Raw genomic sequence first — 24908 nt, 5'->3', positions numbered from 1 at the left:
TATAGTTTTGTATATAATATACAGTATATTGTCAATACACCTCAGTGCACGCCTAGGGATATTGTAATGCTACTGCTACTGCTACTGCTATGTAACTACTGAATGTAGATAAAATATGTCATATTTTTCGTAGACTAAACCTTTGTTTTGTCAAGAAATGGGCATCCGTGCCAGCAGAAAGCCTGAAAATATTGATCTAGATGTGTTTGTTTGTTTCTCTCAGTGATCGAGGGGAGTTTTTTCAGCGGATCTGGCGCCCTGCCGTCGGTCGTTCGGTCAGTCAGTCAGGCAGCTGCTGTTCTTCACACACACACACAGGTCTGAATGGTGAAAGGAAGGTAAAAACCGGCTACAAAATCGCCTTTTACACCGGAATGTTCACTCGAAGGGGTTATGGAGACGTCAAGAAATCTACACAGAAAGTTCTGGACCCAAAGAAGGATGTTTTCACGCGTTTGAAGCATCTACGCGCGCTGTTAGGTGAGTGAGACTCTGACAGGACTGGGACATTGAGAGGCATATATTCCCTACACCACGGATTTATCCTCAGCAAATCTACGGGTTTCAGGGTTTAAATGCCACAGAGATGTTCAAATGAGTGTTTGAATGTGAAACAGGGGCTTTAATGTGCGTGTTACTCCATTTGTGATCGATAATGTATGGATTGAATGATTAGCGTTAGCTAGCTTATCGTGCTACATCATCAACAACAGACCTGACAGCCTGTTTTGTGTGAATATACCAAATATATAAACAACAGACATGACACACATACATGTGTGAATATATACAGAAAATATAAATAACACACATGACACACACACACACATTTGAACAACAAACATAATACAAGGATGTTTATATATATATATATATATATATATATATATGAACAACAAATATAATAAAAGTACATGTGTATGAATATATACAGAATATGTGAAAAACTGACCTGACAGTATGTCATGTGCATGAATATATACCAAATATATAGAGATTTTGTAAGCATATTGCGTAGTTGTGCTTGCAGTCAATTGTTTTATACATTATTTGTGATAACACTATGAAAAATGCTAAATTGTGCGAACATACTTTCTGGCCTGGCTGTCATACAAAGAAATTATGAACACATGCCAAAAACAGGAGAGAACCAACAAAATAGAAGTAACTGATTATGTTGTAGTCAATTTATGCTTTTTGCTGTGAGGTCCTTGTTTTTTTTTTTTGCCTTTTCTTTCCCAAATAATCGAACTTGTAGAGTCATTTAAAACAAATATCCCCTCTAGACATCACTTTTGGCCACCATTGTGTACTATATCATATGGTAGAAAATCTGTAGAAAATGCTGATATAGAGCCATATCACACAACATTTATACAACATTTCGAACTTCGACAGCACAAGTATGTAAATAAGAAACAACAACAGAGTGTCTTTAAAACCCCCTTAAAACTACTTCCTTCTGCCACGGATTCAGATCTCAAGTTGACAGTTTAAAAGTTGAGCCAACATGGTTTATTATAGGCTATTTATCATATAGGCCAACTGGTAAAACAAAAAAACTACTATCAAAAATTAAAACCACAATCGCAAATATAGTCGAGATCCATGTTTGGATTTATTACAGTTCATTACTGAGAAGGACTGATCGCAGATTTAGTCGCAGCAAAGAGCGCAAGTGGCTCGTAGATACTTTCTTTTAAGCAGAAAATCTCAAATGGAGATCGCTGAACTGCAGCTTACTTTTCTGTCTGTGTTTTCAGATCATTCGCGCTTCTTCTGGAGTGTAGAGAAAGCACGTTCGCATTATTGCCTGATTGCAAATATTAAGTAAAACACTGAAGAAAACATGTTGTTTTAACAGAAAAGCTCTGATTGGGGGATTTACATTCTTGAAATCTGGCAACCGTAATCATGGAAGATTGTAGCTGCTTGTTAAAAAACAGTCTGTAATGTTTTGTCCTCATTCATTCGACAAAAACTAATTGATTTTGGTCAAGTTTTTATTTTTTGAACTCGTCTTTTTTCATCAGTGATATTGCATTTTGATATAGTCACAGTTATCATTTAATGACGTTGGAGTCATCTCGTTATCGTCTCATTTTACGTCTAAAAGGTCGTCAATGAACATTTTATGTCATGGATTTCATTAACACAACTAACACTAATAGCGAGCTAGCTTTGAAAGCATGAGATCCTTCCCTCCATTCAGAGCGTCTCCAAAGCCACGCCTCCTCCAAAACACATGAACACGTACAGCAGGACGCAAACAAAAGTGTCACGAGAGATGGTGTTAAACTACCTCATGTCTCAAGGCAGGGCTGCACGATATTGAAGAAAAATGCAATATGCGATACGATAATGCTTAAAGTGTGTAAAATAAACTTAAATTATCTTTAAAATATATTTAAAATTAAATAATCTATATAGTTTCACATTCTTTTTGTGACAAAAACATCCCTAAAACTTCTGAAAGTGAACCGCAGTGTTTTACCGTAACATAAGAAGTGTTATTTTAACATCAGTGTAAACCAGGGGGTTCAGGTTATCCTACATTAGGGTTATTTAACAACAGAAACTGAATAATCAAATGTAAAAATAAAACACTGCTTAGTTTTCACTGTATGAATTAAATACTGATTCTTATTAAAGCTACTAAAGTTATTCAGCCAAGAGCAGTGAGTGATTTTCTCTTCATCTTTTGTTCGTGACCCCAGTTATTGCAAGCCATTTGCGATATTTCGATCATTTCAATATATTGTGCAGCCCTATGTCAAAGCACATAACATTACAATAATAATGAACATAATGAAGTAAAACACTAAAACTGAGTTAATAGTGTTGCCATTGAGACGCATAAATTGGATTCATGAACTGCTCCGAGTACATCTCTTCCAGATGACAGTAGTTCTGGCGTGAACGTGGCATGAGCTCGTTGTTTTGGTTCAGGAGGAACTGTTTTGGATGCGGTGCTCGGTGACTGACGTCTGTCTAACTCGGTATAGCTTAATCAAAATGCGCTGATGACGTGTGATGTCTGCGCGAGCAAGTGCGCGTATGGAAATTTTATTTCCGAACATTTTATGGTCCTACTCCTTCCACCAGCATAACAGAAAATGCTTCTGGAACAAATGACCTCCCTGCCTTTAAACGTCACTTTACAACAAGCAACGAAGGAACGCCGAGTCGCTTCATTGAAGCTAGATCTTTTCTTCCAGGCGTTTCAATCTAATTTTAGTATTTAGTATTGTTTGTCTTCTATTTTGTTTTATTCTATTTTTCTATTTTCTTTACTCTGTTCAGCACTTTGGTCCGCTTTGCTGTGTGTAAATGTGCTATATATATAAGATTTACCTAATTTACTTAAGCTTATTGTATTATGTATAGTATTATGAGAGAGAGACCGACTATGCGAGTGCATTACCTGCAGATATTCTTCAGGTCTATCATATAGCTTATTCATAATCACAAAATCAGTTTGAATGCCCTCTGAGGAAAGCGATGTCTTTGTCTTTGTCCAAGACAGCGCTAGTCAAAGCAATTGTAAATTGCGTCTTATAAGACTTTGTTTAAAGAAAATAAATGTCCTTGTTTACATCCTTGTTTCAGTCCCTTTCAATATAAAAGTCTTTGCTACTGACTCATAAAGACAATAATGTAACTTTCACAATTCGAGATCACAATTACTAATGGATAGGGCTGTAATGATTCACTCGTTCTCTCGATGCATCGATTACAACTGACGATGCATTGACCATGAAACATGTATTTTGGAATCGTGAATTGTAAATTTCTATCAATAATCGATTTAAAATGCCAAGAATCGAATTAATTGCTATTTGATTGCAATTTAGTGCTTTAAAATATATAAACAGTGAATCGCCCCTCACAGCTCTCCTTCACAGATACGGGCTGCGCTCCATCACTCTTTTCATTGGACTGCGCTCTCTTTGATGTCCAGAAATGCAGCTCACTGGGTTTTGAGAAACATGAAATCTCTGTACTTGGTCTTTGTTTCACCTTTTAATTATTATTATTTGATTTATTTTTTACACTGCAAGCTGTCTTTATATGAATAGTTTATCAGTGCTTTTCCTGCTGACTCATTTCTGGTTCAGTGTCAAGATAAGTAAGCAGAGGTCAGAGGTCAGAGGATGCTGTCTGTGACTTCCTAGTGTGTTTTTGTGGTCGGTGTATTCGGAGCTAGATGAAACCGGTGTGTTTTGCACATCAGCTGTTATTAGGATCTCCAAACTATCACCCAGCTGCAGTGTGACATTGTCCAGTGTTTTCATAAAAGGAAGAGTTTCCTCTCACAGGCTCTGCTTCCTGTGTGGACAGGAAGTGAGGATGAGTGATGGCGCTATAGAGAAGGGCCATTAGTGGCCAGAATTTATTTATTTATTTATTTAATCCCCCCTAATTTTTAATTCTCTGTACTGTTATTTATTTGTTTGGTTGCTTGTATGATTGAGTATGATTTGGTCATGTGTTCAGGACATTTCAGGCCTAGTTAATGAATTACACACAGACAAATCTGCCCAAGCAAAACCTTCACCAGTGTCCTTTTGCCCACTAAAGGAGCTGACGTTTTAATGCCGCTGGCCAAATCGTTGATGCCTATAAAAACAAAACCATTCACATTTTAACCGGCACCAGTACCTGTACATGAAATTCGGTGCCGGTACCCAACGTTACCTTTTTTCTGTACTTTAGGCATGTTTACCGCAATAACTATAAAGAAACTCATTTATAGAAGTCATTTATACATTATGCCAGAGCTGCCTCTGCCATTGTCTGTGATGTTTGTATACTGTAATAGTTACCCGTAAATAATAGGCTACTAGCTTTCTTAATTAATTGAATTCATAAAAACAGCCATTTTTATAAAAAAAAATAAAAATAATAATTCTATGAAATGTTTGTTTTCCCCCCACAAATTCTGTGTTATGTATTTTCTGGTAATCAAATGAAGACATAAACCATTGATTTAATTAATCTTTTAATCGTATGAAATTAAACTTTTTTTGTCAAACAACATGCTGCACAACTGAGCTTTATACTGTTAAAATTAGGCCTAACACATGGAAGAATTGTTATTATTCCTTAAAAAATAAAGTTTTGATAACAATTTCTTATTATTAATGTTCGTATTATTATTACATTGAGACATATCTAAATTCTACTGTACAACAGTAATATATTTGTCAAGTTAAACCGAACTTTTATTTTGACAGGTTGCCGTGACTTGTTTGCATTATTTAGGCGTTATTTTATTTCTTTGTAAGGCAGTAATTATTTTTGATAAGGAAATGTGGCCATAGGAGTGTAAAATTATTTAAAAAACTGTATTACACTGGTCCACTTCTGGCTACTGTACTGTACAGTGTTTGATTTCTGTTGAAGTGTTTGGCACATAGCTTTTAATGGTGAGTCTTTTGTTTTTTAAAATATACATTTGGATTTAGATTTGTTTGGACAATATAGATTGATTATCCACTTTCAAATATGGCAACATTTTCACATCGGTGCATCCCTAATAATCATATCTTTTATCTTTCCCACACAGTTAAATAAAAAGTTAAATAGTTCCAATAGTTGTCAAGTTTGTACCAAAAACACATGTTTTGATCAGTATTAATGTTGTGTCTGTGGGTTAGAGTCAGAGAGCTGCTGTGTGTGCGTTCACTGGTCATGCGTGGTTGAGCATGGTTGGGTTTTGTAATTACAGCAGCACCTGATCACACACAGCAGCACCCCCCCCCCCCCCCCCCCCCCCCCCCCCCCCCCCATGGCCACTATCAGTGTGACAGGACAACGGTCAACACCACAGTCTGGGTCGCAGGGATGACCCACTCCACTGGCTCGTCTCTAATCAGCTGTAGAAGGGCAAAATCATTCTGCTTCTAGTGCATGTGTGGATATTATGCATGCTTTACGCAGTTTTGCCAGATAGGTTTTTGTTTTTATTATTCATATATGTGACCCTGGACCACAAAACCAAATTTCAAAACCCTTGAAATTGAGATTTATACATCATCTGAAAACTGAATAAATAAGCTTTCCATTGATGTGTGGTTTGTTATGATAGGACGATATTTGAAAATCTGGAATCTGAGGGTGCATAAAAATCTAAACATTGAGAAAATCACCTTTAAAGTTGTCCATTTATGTTCGTGATTGTGCTGCATTCACTCACAAAAATAAATGTTGTATATATTTACGGTAGGAAATTTACAAAATATCTTTATGGAACATGATCTTTACATAAAATCCTAATGATTTTTGACATAAAAGAAAAATTGATCATTTTGACCCATACAATGTATTGTTGGCTTTTGCCACAAATATACCCGTGCGACTCGTGACTGGTTTTGTGATCCAGGGTCACATATAACAACCCTAGAAGTATTATTCCACATTTAGGTCTGCAAACTAAACCTTTGCCATTTTCTTTGCACATAATAACAGGTAATGAAATGCCCTCAAAATGGCTGGATGCACGTTACTGATTAATCTTAAATGTGGCACTGAAGCTAATCACAGCTGTAGAGTTATGCTTGTGGTTTAAATGATTCATTTGTTTGAGCTTAATGCTGCATTATGGGCTGTTCACACAGGAGGACGTGATTAGGGATGTGTGAGACTAGCCGGCTAGTCGATTAAATGAAAGGCTACTGCTACTGCTAGTCGACTTGGAAATACACAAGATAATTATCGTTTACAATTATTTTATTTTTTTTGCACATTTAATGTTTTGCTTTATATTTTTACAAAGGCTAAGGAAAAGTGTATATCTGCAGCAAAACAAAATCATTTAATTTTACATCAGGTTTTGCATGGTCTTGACTCGCAGCGGGTTCAGAGAAACGTCCACTCGCAAGATGAGCTTTTCCTTTTTCTTCTATGGCATGTCAAACTAGTATAACAATTAAGCTTGCTTCCCAGTGGGCATTTTATGTCAATTTAACATCAATGTGACATTAAACATTGATGTCAAAATTACGTCACGAAATAGGTCAAAAATGAAAGTCATATTGACGTCAAAGTGTCGATGTCAATTTGATGTCAAGATTTTGACCTCTGCTGATGTCATTTTGATGTTATTTTGATGTCATGCTTTGTTTGTTGGTATTCAATGTCAATTCTGCAGTACATGCTGGGTTCCACCAATCAAAACTCACCCATATCTCCCAGCATGCATTGCGGCTTTAATAAATTATGCAGCTGGAGTTGATCTGATTATCTGGATATTTTGTTTTATTGTCACCATTGTTGAGATTCATATGCTGTTTCTTGATGTCTGTGTGTGTCTAAGTAATGCCATAGATGAAAGGTTTTTGTGCACTAAATAGTTTTTAAAAATCAAGTATATTTTTTGATAAACCGTCTTCATCATCAATAAACAGCCAACATCACCTGATCTCATTTTCTCATGGCTTTTTTAGCTACAACAATTGTGCTTTATAAACACACATTTATAGCAGCCAGAGAAAAGTTTAATTTAAAGAGTCAAGGGTCAAGAGCACAACTAAAGCAAACGCTAACCACCATCATGGTGATTTTAAAATACGAAATATTATTTCTTTAAACTGGAAATTAAATAAAGTAAATCTGGTTAGTTTTAAGTGAAGCTGGTAATAAGTGTACGGCCATGCATTTCACCTTTTTGTTTGGTTTATTCCAACCAAAATTCAACGACTGCCCAACGTGGAGCCTGACGTCAAACAAACATTGGATTTAGACGTCAACCCGACTTTCATTTTCAACCAAAATCCAACGTCTGACCGATGTTATAGTCTATATCCTGTGCCTACTGGTTATCTATTTGACATGTATGACATGCATGAATATGCATATTTTCATTATATTTTGTAATTATTTCCTTGTGGTTGTAAAGATGCCTAACAAAGGTATCAATCTGACATGTTTTTTTCTGGTCCCTACATCTCAGGTCAATATCATTGACATTAAATCGATGTTGATTTGAATAGATATTCGTAACGGAGATTCAATCACAAATTTATTAACAGTCTGACAGTCATAAACAGGACTCAAGCCATAGCCTGTCTGAAAAAAATATTTTTGACTTAATGTTTGAAACAGCAGGTTATCAACTTAATCTATATGAAGTGCCACTAGCACTATGCATAGCCAATCACAAAATTAGGCTAACGTTACATGGAAAAAAAGGTGCCGACCGGTTGTGCAGGAAAGCTGTGTCTCCGCTGCCTCATTTGGATGGTATCTTGACAGATGAGCGCGAAGATTGGATGTCGAGGATGCATAAGCAGGGCTCTACAGTGCGAGTAATTCACTCGCATTTGCGCCTAAAAATAGTTATGTGCGAACTTGAAAAATAATTTACGAGCACAGTGCGCGAGTTACGGGCTGTTCTCAATACACTGAAGACAACAGCGCGATGAAGCGAAGCATAGCATTGATTTCACATGGAAAGCAAGCAAGAGGACGGGGTCGCAACTGCGTGATGTGAACATTTGATGACGTGCTTAACTTTATTCAAATGGGAGCGACGATTCGCAACCATTGAGCCAATCACTGAAATAGTGTGGGAATGTGCGGGAACTGCTGGATTTTAAGTGAGAGAGTCCTCCCAACAGTGCTAAAAATAAACGTGTGAGAGCGTGTTATTGGCTATATGTCATGTTATAGCCAGATATGATGACGCTACTGCAACACGCATCACGACAGATGAGCGATCCATTCATCAAGCTAACGCGCAAACTGCCGCGAATTAAAGTGAAAGTAAGTCGTAGACGCTCATCATATTCATTAATAGTAAAGAAACGAAATGATATTAGGCTAACGGTTACCAGTGCTGCTGTCGCTCTCTCCTATCGCTGATTTTGAAATGAGCTTATGATGATCATTTTATTGATCTGGTCATTTTGGTGACGTGAACTAGGCCTACATTAAATCTGCATATAACGCGGGAATAGAAGATCCGATTTAGTTTTGCGAAAACACACAATGTGACTAGGTGTAAATGGAATCGTTTTGCTCAGTAAAAACGTATGCAGTGACCAGGTGTAAACAGGCGCTACACCATAAAAAAAGTAAAGTAAACACTTAGTGAGCTAGATACGCAACACAGTATGAAACCTATAGTCATTATCTCAAAAGACCAAGTGCAAAAAAAAAAAAATGAACTCCCGCACACTATCAATAGGCCTACTTGCAAATGAGTATCAAAATTTTATTAGCAACCCACCAAATTTTATTTTAATTATGTCCCACCAAAAGACCAAGTGCATAAACTGAAGTTACAACCAAAATAGTCCACACTGAGGACCGGAAGACGACAAAAACTCATTTTTGATGTAACTTAATATAGGCTACTGCAAGTACTGCAAAGGAAAAAAGCAAGCAGGCATTTGTTTTGTTTTTAGCACTTTATACTTTATTGAGGTGTTCATTCTTGTTATATATTTTGAAGTAGGTTAAAATAATAATTGCATAATTATTAAACAGGTAACGTTAGTTCACCCAAAATAGAAAATTCTGTCATTTATTACTCTCTATCATGTCATTCCAAACCCGTAAGACTTTCACTCATCTTCGGAACACAAATGAAGAACTTTTTGATGAAATTGAGAGATTTCTTTCCCTCCATTGACAGCCTACACAACTACCACTTTGATGCTTCGAAAAACGTTCATAAAAAGATCATAAAACTAATCCATATGAATTGAGCAGTTTAATCAACTTTTTTCACTGTGCTCCTATATTTCTTTGTGTGCTCCTAAATTCTTTCATTTAGGAGCACATGTACTCCTTGGGAAAAAAGTTAGCGTAGAGCCCTGATAAGTAAACGTTTTTTTACAAATTCGGCAAACTACCTTATCTTTAACGGTTACTTTACCATCTACGGTGTAGAACCCAAAATATTTCCAGACACTACTTTTTAGATGAGTTGGGGTCGTAATTGTCTGCTCAGGCTGGCCGTTCTGTGCGTTATCTTCCATTTTCAAAACAGGGTGGCTATTATTCGCTTGATTTGGTCATGGGCATACGCTACAATACGTTTAGAGTGCCCGCTACTGGATGAGATGACAAACAATAAAATAAAAAACAAACGGTCTAATCATAGACTGTAAAAAAATGCGCTACACATGGCACTTTAAAAACCGAATAGTTTATTTATAGTTCGATTACGGATATTTCACGTCATGTTCGAATGCATATTCGAATATCGAATAAAAAGTGACAGCCCTAATAGAGAGAAATGCACCATTCATTTGGATTACAATGTATTACAATTTGTTTCGAATTGGTTCTTTTAAAAGTAGACATTTCAAGCTTTCTATGTGCCTATTTCTCATGTCTGTGAGGCAAGTATCCTATACGCTGAGTGTCGGTTTATTTGTGATGCGCTCCAGTTCTTGCTCTCGAAGACTGATCAACTTTCTGCTCTTAAGTTTATTCCGTGCACTGTCAAGTGCTTCATCAGATTTGTTGTGTTGCCAGTCTTTGCAGCAATCATCTTGTCGCAAATATTGCATCGCTTGCTGTTGGCATCGAGTCTGGGAAATTTGAGTCAAGAGAAATTTGGTACCGAAAAACAAGACAATGTTTCGATACTCGATAGAAAAGTATCGAACTCGATACCCAGCCCTATATGTGCATAGATTTTATTGTAGATTTCTGTTACTTTTCTTATTTGACTGCTGTAGACAGTTTAATAGGTCTAGAAGGGAAAAAATCCTACTGAATTAAATGTGAACCTTGACATTTATTTAGTTTTTCTTCCCATTTTAGTCAACCCAATATTATAAAACAAATGCCTTTTAAGCTGACTACAATCATTACACACAGTCTTCTGTAATAAAGCAAGACAGGAAATTTTATTTTAAGAAATACTACCGAAATATTTATAATATTATAATTTATAATATACTATAAATAATATAGCATTTGAAAAGAAACATGGTAATAACGCAATATACTTGCACTTTAGCTGCTGTTGTACCGCGATATGTTTAGGGTAATGTGACAACCCTTCTGCACAATAATGAAATGCCCTACATTATCTTCATCTTTTGTCTTGGGCTTTTGTCAAATATAATTAAAAAATGTGATCAATTGTGATGGAAAATAAGATGGATATGGTTATATAGGAATAGTTGAGCACTTGTTTCCCAGTACAAGGTTACCAGGAAGCTGATTGTAATCTATTTACATGAGTTCTGCATTTACATGTGTGTTTGAATGATGCAAATCATCGTCTGGCCTCCGTCCCATTAGGAGTCCCTGCAAACCTTGGATGATTTGGTTAAGGACACACACATCCATCCATCAGTCTCAAGGCCCCAAATGTCACTACAAAGCATGTTATGATTATTATTTTTTAATTGTAATTTCGTCTTTTATTGCAGCGCTCCACTGATATTCTGACAGCTGTGCTTTATATGAAAAGTGAATTAGTAATGCTATCACCTGGTGAACTGTTTTTTTTTTTTTTTTTAAGTCTTCTTTAAGTCTTTAATAGCCAGACTTAGACTACTGACATAAAGTCCAAATGGGAAGAGTACATCTGACTGACATGTAAAGTGACTAACTACAGTTAGTTTAGTAGTTGTTATTCACCTAATATTCAACGATATTATTGATCTGCCTGCATTGACACCATTATATGAGAACTGAACTGAGCTGGATGATGATGACATCACTGTTTTCTCCAGAGCAGCTGTATAGATAAATGAAATAAATTCTTTTTTTTTTTTTTACAACAGAAATGAACCATCACTGAACTTAAGCTGGATTGTGACGCTATTTTCTTCTAGATCTGCTGTACAGCAGAAACGAACTTTGTTGCTTTATTATCCTATTATCACTGTAAAGCTGCTTTGAAACAATCTGTATTGTAAAATGCGCTATTTAAATGAAGATGACTTGACTACTTAAAGGGTCATGACACCCCCCTCTTTCTGTTGAAGTCGTCTTTGGCTGTAAGTCACCCTTGCAACACTTGTTTACTATCTTACAAAATGTAAATTGTCAGAAACTTCAGAGTGTTGTATATTTTGATGTAGCATATATCAAGAGAAATAAATCAATTATATAATATTTCGCACATGTTTGAGTGAGACCGAGATCGTGCACACACACTTAAACTCATTTTCAGTATGTTTGTCCTCTCTGTTTCTAACTGTGAGTCAGAAGCATTACTGTAATGACTTTAAGAAAACCGGCATCCTACAATTCACACACGTTTGTATTTTTAAAACAATCTGGCGAACATCTGATTTACAGTCTCATATGAATCAGTGAAGTTTTGAATGCTTATAGTTGCCAGTAATTCACCCTTTCGTGGCCGTTATGTCCTGCTATCTTCATACATTTATGCCACTAGCCTTGCAACTTTGGGACATCTCGTGGCTTTGTAAATGCGCCTTTGTTTTCTGGCTGACCAGTAACATTTCTGCGACCAAGCTCCCGGAAACTGCATCTTAACCAGCCGTTCAGAACAGTGCTTGCCATGTCTGTGTATGCACCAAGTGGTTGACTGGTTAACGGACAGTGAGTCTGTGAGTCCAAGACCATGTCCATTAAAGGAGAAGTTCACTTTTAAAATGAAAATTCTGTCATCATATAATCACCCTCATGTTGTTTCAAACCTGTATGAATTTCTTTCTTCTGCTGAACAGAAAGGAAGATATTTAGAAGAATATCAGTAACCAGACAGTTTTTGGGTCCCATTGACTTCCATAGTATATTTTTTTCCTACTATGGAAGTCAATGGGACCCAAAAACTGCCTGGTTACTGATATTCTTCTAAATATCTTCCTTTCTGTTCAGCAGAAGAAAGAAATTCATACAGGTTTGAAACAACATGAGGGTGATTATATGATGACAGAATTTTCATTTTAAAAGTGAACTTCTCCTTTAATCCTCCTCACATCAAATCTTCTGCTGTTATATTTGAAAGTATTTGCTGTGATATTGAAGTTGACAAAACTAATTTCACAGTACATTGGCTTTCTATTGTGAAAGGGCAGGCTGTACAGGTTTGGTGACTTCAGAAGACATTAGGAGTGCCGTGCACCTGCTGTTCCCACTCTAAAGGCAACTGTAATCATGATGAGTTGATTTTAGGGAATAGGAATGCTATAGGAATAGATAGAGGGAGTGGTACTGAGCGCTCCTCCTGTTCCTGCTCAACAGGCTGTGGTGCCACTCCTGTCCAATTTTACACACATACCCAGTGCTCAGCTGACTTTACCAGTATAATAGAGCGCATTAGTGCCCACCCACTTTTCCAAGTATTTTTTTAAGTCTTTGTTAAAGCTTATAAGCCATGAGCCAGACCAACCAGTTATGAGGTGAATCACATTTGAAGCAAAAAAGAATTAGAAAATTGTACAAAAACAAAACAACAAAATGTCTAATGGTATTAGGGCCGGATTTACTACAGGGTTCGTACGGGTGCTTGAAATCCTTGAAAGTGCTTGAATTTTGATGTTGTGTTTTCAAGGTTTGAAAAGTGCTTGAATTTTGGATACAATGCTTGAAAATGCTTGAATTTGTAACTGTATTTCTTTCACAAGAAATATCTTTCTGACGAAATAGTTCTTTATTAGATGGAGAAAAAAAATGTAGCCCTTCAGAATCAGATACAGCGTGATTTGCGTTATGCTGGCCAGAGCAAAAGTAGGCGGAGTTTTCATTTTGATTTCCGCGGTTGTTTGGATGCACCGTTTTTATTGGCCACGCAGCGGCAACAGTTGAACTATTTTAAACTTTGACCGCGGCGTGCGCGCGAGCTCGCTGAGCTCCGCTTTGGTCCGAGTCGCGCGGCGCAAGCCATTGAAATATATCGGTTTCATTTCATAGCGCAGCGCGATCCGCGTCCTATCTAAAAGGGCCATTAGTGACTGAGAGTACTTGGTGTGATAATGCAATGTAAGTATTGCATGTCCGTTATGTCACGTTCATTTGTGGAATATGCAGTGAACATTGCCAAAATTACAGAACTGTAACGTGCAAATTAACCTGCAAACGTTAGCCCAGTGCATAACAACAGTCGCTGATTGCTGAACTGAAATCAGTCAGTGTCAGTTAGTATACTCAGTTAGTATACTGTTACTGTAAGGTTTAGGATGGCCCTGTGCAATATTTACACTGCTCTATTCCAGTAAATGTATTAGCTATCGTTATGTCTTGGCCCAAGACATCTTGGCAATGAAATACATTTATCAGGCAGGTAAATCAGGCAGGTGCCTGTGCACTCAGATATTGTTCAAACCTCGTCTATATCAAGAATGTGTCCCAAAACGGGAAGGCCTGTCAAATATTTCTGTTCAAATCTTCAAGTCTTCATATTTGAAATTAATTCAGTTTTACAGCCTATAAATCACATTATCTGGTAAACACTATTTGGACATTAATATAATGAAAAGTATATTATTCATATGGCTATATACTTAGTGATACATTTTGAAGAATGATTGGCTTAAATATTAGGGCTGCACAATATATCGAAATATTGCAAATGTATATATTACAATATGCATAATTGCATATCGCAACGGCTTGCAATAACTGGGGTCATGAACAAAAGACAAAGAAAATCACTCACTGCTTTTGGCTGAATAACTTTTGTAGCTTTAATAAGAATCAGTATATTTAATTCATGCAGTGAAAACTAAGCAGTGTTTATTTTTACATTTGATTAATCAGTTTCTGTTGTTAAATAAACCTAATGTAGGATAACCTGAACCCCTAAACCCCAGTGATGTTAAAATAACACTTCTTATGCTACAGTAAAACACTGATGTTCACTGTCTTGAAGTTGTAGGGATATTTTCTTATCACAAAAAGAATGTGAAACACGTATGTGTAGGTTATATAATTTTAAAGACATTTTATAGATAATTTAAGTTAATATAACACACTTTAAGCATTATCGTATCGCATATCGAATATCGCATTATTTAATGAGTTATCGCATATCTCATTTTTCTTCTATATCGTGCAGCCCTCTGCTATTATGAAACATTTGGCTGTTTATCTCTTTTGATGTGATAAAAACACTAAATAATAATTTTAACTATGTATTGGTATGTAATTTACGGTAGTGTAAGGTGCTGGAAAAAGCTTTAAAATGGACCTGGAAAAGTGCTTGAATTTGACCTTGGAAAAAGTGTACGAACCCTTTTACTAACAGCTTGCGTCAACGCAAACCCTCTTTGGCATTGAATAAATGACTGTCATGATTTGCTAAAAACATAGAGTGAAAAATTGCGACGTTCGTCTGTTATAGGACAACTTAGTTTGAATAAAATTTATATTTGTTTAGTGTTCAATGTTGTTATCAATAGAGATACGCGGATGGGGTATTAGTTCATCCGCAACCGCATCACAAAACTCATCATCCGCACCAACGTTTTTTGACCAGATTTCAAAGCCTGATTGTTTTGCGGTCTATGGACGATGCAATGCTCTGCTGACGCGAGCCGCAAGTCTCATGCTAAGTTGTCCTGTTTAGTAAATCTGGCCCTTAAATGGCTTAAGTGAGGAAAATAACTCCAATCCAACAAATTAAAAATGGTGGTGAAATACAAAACTATTCATTTAACGTTGTTGATTGTAACTCTAGAAACAATATAAGTTTATTGATAAATATGCATACAATGAATTTTTCTCCATGAATTTCACTGTTAATCACGATTGTTTTAAAAATAAGTCTTCAACAAAAGCATATAGGATAACATCAATTAACAGCCTCAGAGCTCACAACAGGTCTGTCTTTAAAGGTTTATCATTTATCATTCAAAAATAAATTTCTCTTTAAGTTTTTCCTTCTGCAACCCAACTGTTGCGCTCTGTAGGGACTGTGTTGTCGTCTATGAGGCTTTAACGCAAGCAAGCCTAAATGTCAACCAGCATTAAGATTCCCTCTGTGAGGAACAGTGACTTTCATTAGCCTGCAAACTGAGTCCTTTGGTCAAACAGAGATGCCTGACCTTTTGAAATGCAGCTTTTTCTTGGTGGCTTCTTGTTTCTTCTTCTTCTCTTTGCTCTGGGTATGACTATATCATTACTTTGGTACTACGTTGATATTACGGCTGCACGATATTGACGAAAAACGTCATAACTTGTTAAATAATGTGATATTCGAAATCCGATACGATATTGCTTTAAGTGTGTAAAATCAATTAAAATTATATTCAAAATATTAAAACTGAAAATTATATAGACTAACCAATATTCGCGTTCTTTCTGGGAAAAGAAAGCATCACTACAACTTCTGAAAGTGAACAGCAGTGTTTTAGCATTACATAAAACATAATGTCACAAAAAAAAAAAAATCTGAAAATGATTGAAAGGGTTGAATTTGGCAAGAGAATATAAAATAATTGATTTCTTTGCTATTACAGATATTGCCTGTAGTGAATCTGCAATGACTTTGAAACTATAAACAAAAGAGGCACAGCTTTACTGATGGGTTCAGTCAATTGCTTCAATTTATTCCTCAAATTACTTTTGCCTGCTCTTGGTCATCTTGTTGGTCAACACTGCAAATGTTCTACAAAATATGAACAACAGCCTTGTTCATCATATAAAGCCTGTGAGTGTTGGGAATGGAAGTTAAATGTCTGATGACTACACAAACGCTGCCAGTTAAAAACACATGCGAGGCAGCATGTGACCGACACTTCTGTTGTTTGACTTTACTACAAGGTCAGCGGGACCTTGAAACGAGACGTTTTCCTCAGCAGGGAGATTCGCCTCTTTATCAGGCTGTAGTACTCATGAACAGCAAACAAACTGATATTAATATATTCAACTGTTATTTCCTTTAAGACTGTGTGTGTTAACAGGGCTCTTTTCTTCACCTCCGCTGTCTGACAAGTGAAGCTTTATGAAGGCCACACTCGTCGTCGCTCACAGCTTAACACGCTGCAGATGCAGGAGTTTGAAGAGTGGCCTCTAGTTGGCTTTGTGATGAAAGCTGTCTGTCCCACTGTGAGGATGAAGAATTGATTATTCACATCGTGAATTTGATGCCGTTCCAAGAATCTATCAGCACTCACTTTCACTGTATTAGAGTGCTGTAAAAGCCCCAGAGTTCGCCATATCTTTATTGCCCTCTGCGTTCATATTTGTTTAGCTCCAGCTGACAGGCATGGATTTGTTATTAACCCCTGTCACAGTGTGGTTAACAAGAGGCTGCCTCTGTCAGTTTCTCAATACTTAATAGTCTGTTGTAGAAAGACACCAGCTCCTGACTCCCAGTCAGTGCACATTTGTGCTTTACTGTTGTCTTTTTCTGCTGGTCTATTGTATTAACTTTTTTTTTGTCGTTGCTGTTGTTGTGGACAACTATTATTAAATGGTAAGCTGAGAAATACTGTAGCTTTGAATGTATAAATATGGTTTTCCTTTAGTGGTGGGTAATATGAACATGTTGTCAAGGAATGACCGCACATCAGCTGAGTGGGGATGACATCCATGAGTGAGCGTTGCATTCGCGTTTACAGCTAAAAATAGATGTGTGTGTGTGTGAACTGTGAAATGGATTTAGGAGAACGTGTGGGAATAAAATAAAATTTAGGGTTACAAAAAGTCTTAAACGGTATAACAGATGTCTTAATTATCGTTTGAAGACTGAAGAGGTCTTAAATTTTAGGATGGAATAAACATCCTAATTCAGTAATTACATTTCAAAAGCCTATGAATGAAATAAATGTGAGCACTGCATTTTTCAAAGTAAAAACACTGGTGCTGAGTTAAAGTTGGCATGAAATGGACATTTCTTTTTTCTTTTATCTGTTTTCCAAATGCATTTTATTGATCTTATGGTGAATGATTCATTCTGCATGTTTCATTTTTTTTTTTAAGCTTGTAGCTTTTAATCTCCACCATCCGGTGAAACATCAGACTTCTTCAGCCGTTTTTTTCCACCCCTTTCTTACAATCGACTGCAAGCTCACATTCAGACGCCTCCATCCAATCAACAACCGATGAATCGTCGTCCCTGCCCTACATTATTTTTATTTTTCCGATAGTCATTTGTTTCACTCGGATGTATCTTACAATGTGGGAGAAAAGATCTGTCACTACTTGTGTTACATCACAACTTTAAGAGTTAGTTTGATCCCTAATTTTAATAATTCTAATTGCAGTAATTAGCAATCACCACTGAGAACAAGTTCCACATCATCTTGTTTGGGACCCATTCTGTTTCTTTCCCACATTTCTCTATGGTTCTGTGTTGCTATTGCATGTCGGCTAAAATTCTCACTAATAGCTACGTTGGTCCGCCCACTGCAAAATATACCTTTAAAATCAAACAAACAAAGATACAGTCTAGCAAAATCTCTCTCGGTTGACACATTTGTGCCGTTGCATGATACATCACACTATTCTACTTCCCATGTGCCTCTGTGTTCGCTTGCTTGCATTTAGTCCAAAGTGTGTGTGCTCTAAAGTTTAATCAGTGGCTCAGGTCTTACTTCTTTTTTTATATGAGAGTAAATGCTTTGAAACTGTCTGCTTAAAGCACCAATATATCTGCGTTTCACAGACCAGTCTAGCTATAGTCTCTGATTTCTAGCCTGATATTTGTATTTTGCTTTCAATATGTTTGATCACACAGCGAATCCACTTGCTTTGAAAAGCTGTTATTTTCACCCTGAATGCCCCAGTCTGAATTTTTTATATGCCCATCAGGTCTTGCTGTAGGTTTTATTTTTCCCACTTAGCGTTCCCACTTGATAACTTAACAGACGCTGCTGTGCCCGTGGCCGTGCCTGCAGGAAACAGCCGTCCTGAAACAGCCAGCCCATTAGGAAACAGCTCATAACTCATTCTGCAAACTTGAGCACTCTGTGCAAAACATGCCATCAGGTCTGTGTTTTGTAAAATGAGATTTATTTTTTTCATTATTTTTTTGTGAGGTGTCAAACAATGGAATTGTTAAATGAGAAGTAGAAGGAATTTTTGGCTTGGGGGTGTAGAAAGCAATATCCCTGTTAAGGGCTTGAAAACAAATCATGAGCTCTGCTGTTATGCATATCTCATAACCAAGCTGCATAGTAAACATTTTGTACAGTGGTTGACTTGTTTTCCTTTTGTACCTTGCTTGTGAATTTGCTTGAATAAATGTAAATTTTTTAAGGCTATTTAAATAGTTTTTAAGCAAAATGTCTTGTTGGCTGGTGCAGTTTACGTCTTTAGCCGTCAGCTCTCAGTTCCCTGTAGTGTTGTATGTAGGGATGGGTATCGTAATTTTTTTTTTTTTTTAAATTCGATATCGATACTGATACCTTGACTTCGATAGCGGTTCCAGAACGATACTTATTTCGATATCAATTTTATGAAATCCGTTTTTATCAAGATTGCATTACATATTATCTAAAACAAACTTTGGGTTTATTTTTTCAGTTTGTTGACTTATTTAGACTCATAAAGGCCACTGGGGGCAGAATATATGCCTCGTGCTCAAGCACACGCATAAAGCTTGCCGCAAAGCACTGCCAAAAGTAGCCTAATGAAATACTACAAAGATGAAGAAGATGATGCTGACTCGTCATTCCTGCAGTGCAGTGAACGCACGCCTATAGAGAGAAATGCACCTTTCATTTGGATTACATAATCAGAGAGTATTCGATTCGAATTGGTTCGTTTAAAGGGGTGGTTGATTATGATTTCACTTTTCTGTATTTAGTTAGTGTGTAATGTTGCTGTTTGAGCATAAACAACATCTGCAGAGTTACAACGCTCAAAGTTCAAAGCAAAGGAAGATATTTACTTTTAAAGAAATCGTTTTTTAAGGACTCCAACAAACGGCTGGTAGAGACTACACAACATTCCTCCTGGGTTAGTGACATCACCAACCCTAGAATTTACATAAACCCCGCCCCAGGGAACACGCAATCCAATGAGAAGAGGAAGAGTTGTTGTAGTAGAGCACATTTGTGAGGTTGCTCAAGCTGTTTCATCTGTCTTTTCACATGCAATACAGTACGTAACACAAAAGCAATAGCGTGTCACTATAGGAATCTTACAACAGTTCCCACACAACCGATTTATAGATTATCCTGACAGAATATGCTGATCAAAGACTTGAAGGTAGTTAACTCCACATCAGCAACATAAATTCATCAACTAACCATTCAGAAATGTCCTGTTGCTTTCTACATGTTGTCACTTCTTGGCCATGTTTTGCTATCGGCCCTCAGCAAATATATTTTTGATCAGCTTTCTTTAGTTCAAAATCAGTATCATTGGTTGGTGCTTACTGCTTATTGTTTAGCACGAAGTAAAGCGTAGTGTTTTGAGAGTAGGATCAAGTTTGGAGAGAGATATATCCCTGGTGAATTATTCTAATATAAATAAGTTCATATCGCCAAAATGTCAAAAAGACAGTCAAGCATATTTTTCATTTTCCATATCCATGAGTAAAGCTGGTAGTGTTTCTGATCAAAAGAGATCCCGAAGATGGAACTGCTAATAATAATCAGGATAGCAGGAGACACGAGTAACGGGAATTAGATGAGTCAGAATCAGAAATCGCTGTAATGGAAAAGGCAACGACGTTGTCCGTGAGAGAATATCACTGATCAACTGAATGATTTTTGGCCTCAACGTAGCTATACATACAGAATAACACACTAGTCTGTGGTTGAAGCTGTGCAGAAACTTGTGAATGATGCCCGTGCTGTCACTCTTTATGACGTCATTTTATGTTCCGGAATAAACTTTTAAAAAAGTTGTATGGTCAGAGTCGGTCACAGTGCCTTTTAATTGCTGTTTTTGATCCGCCAATTATTTATTTACAAATTAAGCACTGGTTTGTGCCAACCTTGGGTGAAAGGCACCATGAAAGTTTTCCATTATTGCTAGATTGAGAAGATTAAGTAAAACACTGGGCAGAAAATTTATCCTTTTAAAGGAAAAGCCCAGTTTGGGAGATTTATTCTCTTGATCTGGCAACCCCAAGCAGGAAAGATAGTGGAGACTAGTTACCAATACATGATAATGGAAATGTCTAAATAAAATAAAAAACATTTTCAGGACAAATAATCAGCTGGGAAAATATCGCAACGATTATTTTTAATTAATCGAGAGAAGCAAAAAAATGTTATCACCATTAAAATATGATTAATTGCGCAGCCAGCAGTTTTGCATACAGCTGCATCATAACAAAATGTGAAAAAAATGAAGAGGTCTGAATACTGTGAGTGGAGGATGATGTAGATGTGCATGAAAGGGACATGCCAGGCTCCGATGGTTTTTTGACATTCATCCTACTGGAGCAGTTTCACACACACACATTTTATATACTTTATTTGATTCCACATTACAAGTCAAATTTCATTAGGAATAATTTTTTTAAAATAATCCAACAGATTAAAACAAATCAGCACATTGTTATGGATTAAACCATAACACACACACACACACACACACACACACACACACACACACACACACACACACACACACACACACACACACAGAGAGAGACTCTCTCAGCTACAGGCCTTACTGCTCACTTTCACTTATGTCCTTTTTTACTTTCTTATCTGTTTATTTGGATATTTGTGTTATGGCTGCATGATTATTCGAAACAAAAACAAAATTATCTTTCATCAATGTGAGCATATGACGGTCCTGAAATGCTTCAGCACTCGTGGATCGTGCATAGCCTATTCCGCCGCTGGCCAGGCTGCTTCTGCTTTACACACCATGGCCGTTCTTTTCTCGAGTTCCCTTATCTCTCAGGGAACCGAGGTCAAGTAAGTAACCGAGTACGTTCTGCCTTCCCTTCCACGCGAGTCGGGTAACAAAACTGACAAAAAATGTTTTTATTTCACCCAAATGATAGTAATATTTAATATATTTCTCTCATTTTGATGAGAATTTTTTACAATTTTTTATGTTTGTATTCAACATAATACCTTATTATCTCAATTAAATGTACTGAAATGAATGTATATGTGACAAAAAAAGGCTGTTTATTATTTTGGCCGGTAAAAAATATGCTTGGCTGGTGGATTTTTTCATCTACCAGTCCCCGTGGCAGGTGAGCCAAAAAGTTAATTTCGGACCCTGGATATGCATATCGCGATATATAAATTTGCGATATTTCGATATATTGTGCAGCCCTAATTCTGTGTTATGTATTTTTTTGACATAAAACATTGATTTAATTAAACTTTTAATCATATGCAAGTAAACTTTTTTTCCACTTGTACAGTTTAGCATAACCTAACATATAACAAAATATTTACACACTCAAAAATTTACAGCAGCATAAGAAAGTTAGTTTAATGTCCTTTAATAAAGTGATTTAATAAGAAAACATCTTGACAGATGACTAGCTGTCAACATGTTATAACAATGGTAAGGAGGTACAGTGGGATTGCATGTTAATGTACGTGTATGTGTACGTGTATGTGTGGGATGGGGGAGGGACAGTTTGTTTACCCTCCTGATTGCTTGTGGAAAAAGCTATTCAGCATCATGCTGGATCTGCAGCAGACGCTCCTGTACCTTTTTCCCAGATGGCAGTCTCACATGAAGGATTCATATTTAAATAGTCTTGCATTTAAATGCATATTTAAATGCGTTTTTAGTTAAAAAATTTGGCACCGATTGATTTAATGTGAATCAGTACTCAGAGTTCGGTACCCAACCCTAATGAAGACTGAGATAGATCATTGACTAATTCTGTGGTCTTATTTAAGCTCACTGCATTTATAAACAACTTTTGGGAAGGAAAATATATATATATATATTTATTATTATTATTATTATTATTATTATTATTATTTTTATTATTTTTTTTTTTTTTGCTGATTCTGTTTCTGCAAAAAATGGTTTATGTTTGTCATCTCATGTCATCTGCTAAAAGCCCTACATGCTAACAGAGCACAATTTCTTCAATCTAACAGAAACAGTAAATGCAGAGTATATAGTTTTTGTGGTTTATATAGTCATATAGGTCATCCTCAACCACCACCAATGGTTTTAAGACGAGTAATTTCACCCGGCGGCCATCTTTGAAATGGCTCTCGGGCAGCTGTTTTATTTCAGTCATGCAAGTGCATTTAAAATTAAATTTCTTATTTGAAATCGCCAATGAAATCTGACAACAAGTGTCTCATGAATGTGGTTTCTTATGTTAAAATAGCATTAAAAAAAGCAAAATTCACTGTTTCTATAGCAACCGGAGCTTCTAATGGCAGCTGCAGTGACACGATGACTTTATCCATCATTGATTGGTTCTTTTTAGAGATGCACCGATGTATTGACTAGGGCTGTCACTTTTGTGAAAAAATCCTGTTCGATTTTTGAGCCATAACTGTTCATTGAATCGATTATAAAATCGATTTTCCATGTCTAAAGACGTTTCCATTTTAAACGTCAAATATATGCAAATATAACTAACAGGCATTAGGACGAACGTAAAGAGGGCGCGCCGCGCTTGAGACGCGCCCAAGTCAGCAATATTTCTGATGATTTATTGGCGTGAAGTTTCGTGCACAATGACAAACAGGAGTGCAACATTCTCGAAAAACAATAAGCAGAGTGGACTGCCATAACATCAATGAAAAACATTACTGCGGGCTTCAACATGGCTGTGTTTACGATTAGAAATGTCAAAAAAATGTCTCCTTCACCTATGTACAGTAGGAGATTGTAGACCGTAGCCCGAATCTTTATCTGTATGCATGAGACTTTCTGAATATCGGCAGAATTCACATTTGTGTAGTAAAAAGAGACACATTATGCAGAAGGATAATTTGCTGTTATGTGTGTTTGTCAGAGCCGGCAGTTGCTGTGTGACGCGCGTTTGCTGCGGGCATATCGTGACGAGCTGGACGCGCTCCGAGAGAAGACTCCCTCGATTCCCTATTTCCGTTTTCGAAAATTGAAAATTGTGATCGAAAATTGTGCAATCGAATTTCTAACGTAAAGTGACAGCCCTAGTATTGACCAATAATCGGTATCGTCCGATAAACGCTATTATTTTCACTAAAAACAGCCAATTATCAGGGCCGACTATATCTTGTCAGTGTCTGACTGCAACTCATACTGTGTGTGAAGAAAATCTCTCGTGTTGAATTTAGGGCAAGTTAATGCGTCAATAACGCATTAACAGTTTAAAAACAGTTGCTCTCATTCAATAATCGCAAATTGCTCTGTGCTTTGTTACTTCTATAAAGAAACAAAGTGTCATCTTTCACATTCTGTCCATTTTATCACGGAATTCAAACAATAAATGGCGTTAAATGTGTTAACTCTTAGATGTGACGTGACAGATCGTTGTGCGCGAGTCTTTTCTTTCACTTTAATACAAATTATATCTAGAAAAACATGCATGAACATCAGAAGGTATGTTGAAAGATACAGTACAACTAACCGAAATCCGTATTAGTGGTCGACCGATATTGTTTTTTTGATGGCCGATGCCGATGCCGATATCTTAGAGAGCAGGGTGGCCGATGGCCGATATAAAGCCGATATTTTTATATATATTTATTTTAATCAATATTTAATAAATTATAAATAAATTATAAAACAATTTTTTAAAATAAACATGCTTTTATACTTTAGATGGCAACTTCTTAAATTTGCAATCCTATTACAGTATTTTTCACAAAGTAATTGTTTAGAAATATATGAATATGTGAATACAAAGAATGTAAATACTGTAACAGGGCACTCAGTAATCTGGTAATTTCGTGCTGGTAATTATATTTTTTCAAATAAAGACAAGGTAACGCTAATTTTACATACAGCACAGTGAAAACTATATGAATATGACACAGTTGGCAGCTGGATATATCACAGATATGAATATGACACAGTTGGCAACTGGTTATATATCAGCATATTTTAAAATGAAGGATTTAAAGTTTTTTGATCGCGTC

At 36.5% G+C, this 24908-nt stretch overlaps 1 protein-coding gene across 3 annotated transcripts in view; it reads left to right on the top strand.

The window, feature by feature from the left end:
* The first annotated feature begins 258 nt into the window (after window positions 1-258).
* Window positions 259-24908, top strand: part of ralgapa2 (Ral GTPase activating protein catalytic subunit alpha 2) — a 191051-nt gene continuing 166401 nt past the window's right edge. For all 3 annotated transcript variants that reach the window (XM_084096035.1, XM_084096034.1, XM_084096033.1), the window contains exon 1: window positions 259-480. In XM_084096035.1, coding sequence (XP_083952161.1) covers window positions 375-480 — 106 coding nt within the window. In that variant the 5' untranslated portion in view covers window positions 259-374. The remainder of the gene's footprint in view (window positions 481-24908) is intronic.

This window comes from Abramis brama, assembly GCF_963993115.1.
Source record: "Abramis brama genome assembly, chromosome: 21".
In the NCBI taxonomy this organism is placed as follows: Eukaryota; Metazoa; Chordata; class Actinopteri; order Cypriniformes; family Leuciscidae; genus Abramis; species Abramis brama.
The sequence above is the reverse complement of the archived record's forward strand: the minus strand, read 5'-3'. Positions and strand labels throughout refer to the sequence as shown.